At 54.2% G+C, this 7,081-nt stretch overlaps 1 protein-coding gene across 1 annotated transcript; it reads left to right on the top strand.

Annotated features, from left to right (window-relative positions):
• Positions 1 to 4,610: 4,610 nt before the first annotated feature.
• LOC126159954 (uncharacterized) lies at positions 4,611 to 5,088 on the top strand. Its single transcript, XM_049916760.1, has 2 exons — positions 4,611 to 4,852; positions 4,944 to 5,088. The coding sequence occupies exons 1-2, from the start codon at positions 4,611 to 4,613 to the stop codon at positions 5,086 to 5,088; spliced, it is 387 nt and encodes a 128-aa protein (XP_049772717.1).
• The last annotated feature ends 1,993 nt before the right edge of the window (positions 5,089 to 7,081 follow it).

Below are 7,081 nucleotides of genomic sequence, written 5' to 3'. Positions count from 1 at the left end.
TTGAGAGGACAGGTCAACTTGGGAGCACAGCACAAATTGCGAGGACAGCACAGCTTGCGAGGACAGCACACCTTGCAAGGACAGCACAGCTTGCGAGGACAGCTCAGCTTGAGAGGACAGCTCAACTTGAGAGGAAAGCTCACCTGAGAGGACACCTCAACCAAAGAGGACAGCTCAACTTGAGAGGACAGTCCAACTGGAGAGGCCAGCTCAACTTGAGAGGACAGCTCAACTCTAGAGGACAACTCAACTTGCGAGGACAGCTCAACTTGTGTGGACAGCAAAGCTTGTGAGGAAAGCAAAGCTTGCGAGGACAGCGAAGCTTGCGAGGACAGCACGGCTTGCGAGGACAGCAGAGCTTGCGTGGACAGTACGGCGTCCGAGGACAGCACGGCTTGCGAGGACAGCAAGGCTTGGGAGGACAGGACGGCTTGCAAGGACAGCACGGCTTGCGAGGACAGCACAGCTTGCAAGGACAGCACACCTTGCTAGGACAGCACAGCTTGCGAGGACACCAAAGCTTGCGAGGACAGCACACCTTGTGAGGACAGCATGGCTTGCGAGGACAGCACAGCCTGCAAGGACAGCACGCCCTGCAAGGTCAGCATGGCTTGCGAGGACAGCACGGCTTGTGAGGACATCACATCCTGCGAGGACAGCACAGGTTGGGAGGACAGCACAGATTGCGAGGACAACACAGCATGCGAGGACAACACAGCATGCGAGGACGGCACAGGTTATGAGGACAGCGCAGCTTGCGAGGACAGCTCAGCTTGCGAGGACAGCTCAGCTTGCGGGGACAGCACAGCTTGCAAGGACAGCACAGTTTGCAGGGACAGCACAGCTTGCGGGGCAGCACAGCTTGCGGGGACAGCACAGCTTGCGGGGACAGCACAGATTGCGGGGACAGCACAGATTGTGGGGACAGCTCAACTTGAGAGGACAGCTCAACCTGAGAGGACAGCTCAACCTGAGAGGACAGCTCAACTAGGGAGGACAGCTCAACTTGACAGGACAGCTCAACTTGAGACGACAGCTCAACTTGAGAGGACAGCTCAACTTGAGAGGACAGCTCAACTTGAGAGGACAGCTCAACCTGAGAGGACAGCTCAACTAGAGAGGACAGCTCAACTTGAGTGGACTGCTCAACTTGAGAGGACAGCTCAACTTGAGAGGACAGCTCAACCTGAGAGGAAAGCTCAACATGAGAGGACAGCTCAACTAGAGAGGACGGCTCAACTTGACAGGACAGCTCAACTTGAGACGACAGCTCAACTTGAGAGGGCAGCACAATTTGAGAAGACAGCTCTACTTGAGAGGACAGCTCAACTTGAGAGGGCAGCTCAACTTGAGAGGCCAGCTCAACTTGAGAGGACAGCTCAACTTGAGAGGAAAGCTCACCTGAGAGGACACCTCAACCTGAGAGGACAGCACAAATCGCGTGGACAGCAAAGCTTGCGAGGACAGCAAAGCTTCCGCTGACAGCAAAGCTTGCGAGGACAGCACAGCTTGCATGGACAGTACGGCATCCGAGGACCGTACAACTTGTGAGGACAGCTCGTCTTGGGAGGACAGCACGGCTTGCGAGGACAGCACGGCTTGCGAGGACAGCACAGCTTGCGAGGACAGCACACCTTGCGAGGACAGCACACTTTGCGAAGGCAGCACAGCTTGCGAGGACAGCACACCTGGCGAGGACAGCACAGCTTGTGAGGACAGCACAGCTTGCAAGGACAGCACGGCCTGCAAGGACAGCACGGCTAGCGAGGACAGCACGGCTTGCGAGGACATCACATCTTGCGAGGACAGCACAGCTTGCGGGGACAGCGCAGCTTGCACGGACAGCAAAGCTTGCGGGGACAGCACAGCTTGCGGGGCAGCACAGCTTGCGGGGACAGCACAGCTTGTGGGGACAGCATACCTAATGGGGACAGCACAGATTGCGAGGACAGCTCAACTTGAGAGGACAGCTCAACTTGAAAGGACAGCTCAACTTGAGAGGACAGCTCAACTTGGGAGCACAGCACAAATTGCGAGGACAGCACAGCTTGCGAGGACAGCACACCTTGCAAGGACAGCACAGCTTGCGAGGACAGCTCAGCTTGAGAGGACAGCTCAACTTGAGAGGAAAGCTCACCTGAGAGGACACCTCAACCAAAGAGGACAGCTCAACTTGAGAGGACAGTCCAACTGGAGAGGCCAGCTCAACTTGAGAGGACAGCTCAACTTGAGAGGACAGCTCAACCTGAGAGGACAGCTCAACTAGAGAGGACATCTCACCTTGAGAGGGCAGCTCAACTTGAGAGGGCAGGTCAACTTGAGAATGCAGCTCAAATTGAGAGGGCAGCTCAACTTGAGAGGACAGCTCAACTTGAGAGGAAAGCTCACCTGAGAGGGTACCTCAACCTAAGAGGACAGCTCACCTTGAGAGGACAGTCCAACTTAAGAGGACAGCTCAACTTGAGAGGACAGCTCAACTTGAGAGGACAACACAACTTGCGAGGACTGCACAACTTGCGTGGACAGCAAAGCTTGTGAGGTCAGCAAAGCTTGCGAGGACAGCAAAGCTTGCGAGGACAGCTCGGCTTGCGAGGACAGCTCAGCTTGCGAGGACAGCATAGGTTGCGAGGACAGCACAGCTTGCGAGGTCAGCACAGCTTGCGAGGACAGCACAGTTTGAGAGGACAGCACGGCCTGCAAGGACAGCACGGCTTGCGAGGACAGCATGACTTGCGAGGACATCACATTTTGCGAGGACAGCATGACTTGCGAGGACATCACATTTTGCGAGGACAGCACAGGTTGCGAGGACAGCACAGATTGCGAGGACAACACAGCATGCGAGGACGCCACAGCATGCGAGGACGTCAAAGCTTGCGAGGACAGCGCAGCTTGCGAGGACAGCTCAGCTTGCGAGGACAGCACAGCTTGCGGGGATAGCACAGCTTGCAAGGTCAGCACAGCTTGCAGGGACTGCACAGCTTGCAGGGCAGCACGGCTTGCGGGGACAGCACAGCTTGCGGGGACAGCACACCTTGTCGGGACAGCACAGATTGCGAGGACAGCTCAACTTGAGACGACAGCTCAACCTGAGAGGAAAGCTCAACATGAGAGGACAGCTCAACTAGAGAGGACGGCTCAACTTGACAGGACAGCTCAACTTGAGACGACAGCTCAACTTGAGAGGACAGCTCAATTTGAGAAGACAGCTCAACTTGAGAGGAGAGCTCAACTTGAGAGGACAGCTCAACTAGAGAGGACAGCTCAACTTGAGAGGACAGCTCAACTTGAGAGGACAGCTCAATTTGAGAGGACAGCTCAACTTGAGAGGACAGCTCAACTTGGGGGGGCAGCTCAACTTGAGAGGGCAGCTCAACTTGAGAGGCCAGCTCAACTTGAGAATACAGCTCAACTTGAGAGGAAAGCTCACCTGAGAGGACACCTCAACCTGAGAGGACAGCTCAACTTGAGAGGACAGTCCAACTGGAGAGGACAGCTCAACTTAAGAGGACAGCTCAACTTAAGAGGACAGCTCAACTTCAGAGGACAACACAACTTGCGAGGACAGCACAACTTGCGTGGACAGCAAAGCTTGCGAGGACAGCAAAGCTTGCGAGGACAGCAAAGCTTGCGAGAAGAGCACGGCTTGCGGGGACAGCACAGGTTGCATGGACAGTACGGCATCCGAGGACAGCACAACTTGCGAGGACAGCTCGGCTTGGGAGGACAGGACAGCTTGCGAGGACAGCACGGCTTGCGAGGGCAGCACAGCTTGCGAGGACAGCACACCTTGCAAGGACAGCACACCTTGCGAAGACAGCACAGCTTGCGAGGACAGCACACCTTGCGAGGATAGCACAGCTTGCGAGGACAGCGCAGCTTGCAAGGACAGCACAGCCTGCAATGACAGCACAGCTTGCGAGGACAGCACGGCTTGCGAGGACATCACATCTTGCGAGGACAGCACAGCTTGCGGGGACAGTGCAGCTTGCACGGACAGCGCAGTTTTCAGGGACAGCACAGCTTGCGGGGCAGCACAGCTTGCGGGGACAGCACAGCTTGCGGGGACAGCACAGCTTGCGGGGACAGCACACCTTATGAGGACAGCACAGATTGCGAGGACAGCTCAACTTGAGAGGACAGCTCAACCTGAGAGGACAGCTCAACTAGAGAGCACAGCTCAACTTGACAGGATAGCTCAACTTGAGCGACAGCTCAACTTGAGGGAACAGCTCAACTTGAGAGGACAGGTCAACTTGAGAGGACAGCTGAACTTGTGAGGACAGCTCAACTAAAGAGGACAGCTCAACTTGAGAGGACAGCTCAACTTGAGAGGACAGCTCAAGTTGAGAGGACAGCTCAACTTGAGAGGGCAGCTCAACTTGAGAGGGCAGCTCAACTTGAAAGGGCAGCTGAACCTGAGAGGACAGCTCAACTTGAGAGGAAAGCTCACCTGGTAGGACACCTCAATCTGAGAGGACAGCTCAACTTGAGAGGACAGACCAACTGAAGAGGACAGCTGAACTTGAGAGGACAGCTCAACTTCAGAGGACAACACAACTTGCGAGGACAGCACAACTTGCGTGGACAGCAAAGCTTGCGAGGACAGCATGGCTTGCGAAGACAGCACAGCTTGCGTGGACAGTATGGCATCCGAGGACAGCACAGCTTGCAAGGACAGCACGGCGTGGGAGGACAGCACGGCTTGTGAGGGCGGCACGGCTTGCAAGGACAGCACAGCTTGCGAGGACAGCACACCTTTCGAGGACAGCACGGCTTGCGAGGACAGCACAGCTTGCGTGGACAGTACGGTGTCCGAGGACAGCAACGGCTTGCGAGGACAGCACGGCTTGTGAGGACAGCACGGCTTGTGAGGAAAGCTCAACTTGAGAGGACAGCTCAACTTGAGAGGACAGCTCAACTTGAGAGGACAGCTCATCTAGAGAGGACAGCTCATCTAGAGAGGACAGCTCATCTGGAGAGGACAGCTCAACTTCAGAGGAAGCTCAACTTGAAGGAGAGCTCAACTTGAGAGGACATCTCAACTTGAGAGGACAGCTCAACTTGAGAGGAAAGCTCACCTGGTAGGACACCTCAACCTGAGAGGACAGCTCAACTTGAGAGGACAGACCAACTGAGGTGGACAGCTGAACTTGAGAGGACAGCTCAACTTGAGAGGACAACACAACTTGCGAGGACAGCACAACTTGCGTGGACAGCAAAGCTTGCGAGGACAGCATGGCTTGCGAAGACAGCACAGCTTGCGTGGACAGTATGGCGTCCGAGGACAGCACAGCTTGCAAGGACAGCACGGCTTGGGAGGACAGCACGGCTTGTGAGGGCGGCACGGCTTGCAAGGACAGCACAGCTTGCGAGGAGAGCACACCTTTCGAGGACAGCACAGCTTGCGAGGACATCACAGCTTGCGTGGACAGTACGGTGTCCGAGGACAGCAACGGCTTGCGAGGACAGCACGGCTTGTGAGGACAGCACGGCTTGTGAGGAAAGCTCAACTTGAGAGGACAGCTCAACTTGAGAGGGCAGCTCAACTTGAGAGGACAGCTCATCTAGAGAGGACAGCTCATCTAGAGAGGACAGCTCATCTGGAGAGGACAGCTCAACTTCAGAGGAAGCTCAACTTGAAGGAGAGCTCAACTTGAGAGGACATCTCAACTTGAGAGGACAGCTCAACTTGAGGGGACAGCTCAACTTGAGGTGACAACTCAACTTCAGAGGACAGCCCAAGTTGAGAGGACAGCTCAACTAGAGAGGACAGCTCAACTAGAGAGGACATCACAACTTGAGAGGACAGCTCAAGTTGAGAGGGCAGCTGAACTTGAGAGGACAGCTCAACTTGTGAGGACAGCTCAACTTGAGAGGTCAGCTCAACTTGAGAGGACAGCTCAACTTGAGAGGACAGCTCAACTTGAGAGGACAGCTCAACTTGAGAGGATAGCTCAACTAGAGAGGACAACACAACTTGAGCGGACAGCTCAACTTGAGAGGACAGTACAAGTTGCGAGGACAGCACAACTTGGGAGGACAGCACAGCTTAACTTAAGAGGACAGCACAACTTGAGAGGATAGCTCAACTAGAGAGGACAACACAACTTGAGAGAACAGCTCAACTCGAGAGGACAGCTCAACTTGAGAGGACAGCTCAACTTGAGAGGACAGCACAACTTGCGAGGACAGCACAACTTGGGAGGACAGCACAGCTTGGGAGGACAGCACAGCTTGAGAAAATAGCTCAACTTGAGAGGACAGCTCAACTTGAGAGGACAGCACTACTTGAGAGGACAGCACAACTTGCGAGGATAGCAAAGCTTGCGAGGACAGCACAGCTTGTGAGGACAGCATTTCTTGCGAGGACAGTACGGCTTGCGAGGACGGCACGGCTTGCGAGGACAGCACGGCTTGTAAGGACAGCACAGGTTGTGAGGACAGCACAGCTTGCGAGGACAGCACAGCTTGCGAGGACATCATAGCTTGTGAGGACAGCACAGCTTGCGAGGACAGCACAGCTTTCGAGGAGAGCACAGTTTGCGAGGACAGCTCAACTTGAGAGGACAGCTCAACTTGAGAGGACTGCTCAACTGGAGAGGACAGCTCAACTGGAGAGGACAGCTCAACTTGAGAGAATAGCTCAACTAGAGAAGACAGCTCAAGAGGACAGCACAACTTGAGAGTACAGCACAACTTGCAAGGGTAGTAGACCTTGTGATTAACCTTGTAATGCCATAACTATTGTACATTCAGTAACTGTTTCATTTGCAGCAACCTTTCTGCATACAGTGACACTTGCATGTACAGATATACTGATATGAATAGGAAGAATTTCACTTTCAGCAGTTTTCGCTAATAGAACATGAATAGTGTGTGCTGCAACTCTTGCATGTACAGTATCCCAAATGTGCAGAGTAAGTTTTGCGTAAGCAGTCACTCCTCCATGCAAGGTATCTCTTGCAAGTTCAGTAACAGATGCTTTTGCAGCGGAGATGTGTGTATTAACCAGAGAACTTGAATAGACTGCTTTGCATGCTGTAATGCAGAAAAAAAGAGATGGGGAGGAGAAAAAGCA

The sequence above is a fragment of the Schistocerca cancellata genome, unplaced genomic scaffold (genome assembly GCF_023864275.1).
Source record: "Schistocerca cancellata isolate TAMUIC-IGC-003103 unplaced genomic scaffold, iqSchCanc2.1 HiC_scaffold_1150, whole genome shotgun sequence".
Taxonomy (NCBI): Eukaryota; Metazoa; Arthropoda; class Insecta; order Orthoptera; family Acrididae; genus Schistocerca; species Schistocerca cancellata.
This window is presented reverse-complemented; position numbering and strand designations above follow the sequence as displayed.

Bases quoted from the DNA above. Each gene is read 5' to 3' on its own strand.
- LOC126159954 (XM_049916760.1), top strand. From the start codon at position 4,611: ATGGCTTGCGAAGACAGCACAGCTTGCGTGGACAGTATGGCATCCGAG. The intron at 4,853-4,943 runs GTGAGGACAGCA...CAGCTCATCTAG, and splicing joins TTGCGAGGACAGCACGGCTT to AGAGGACAGCTCATCTAGAG.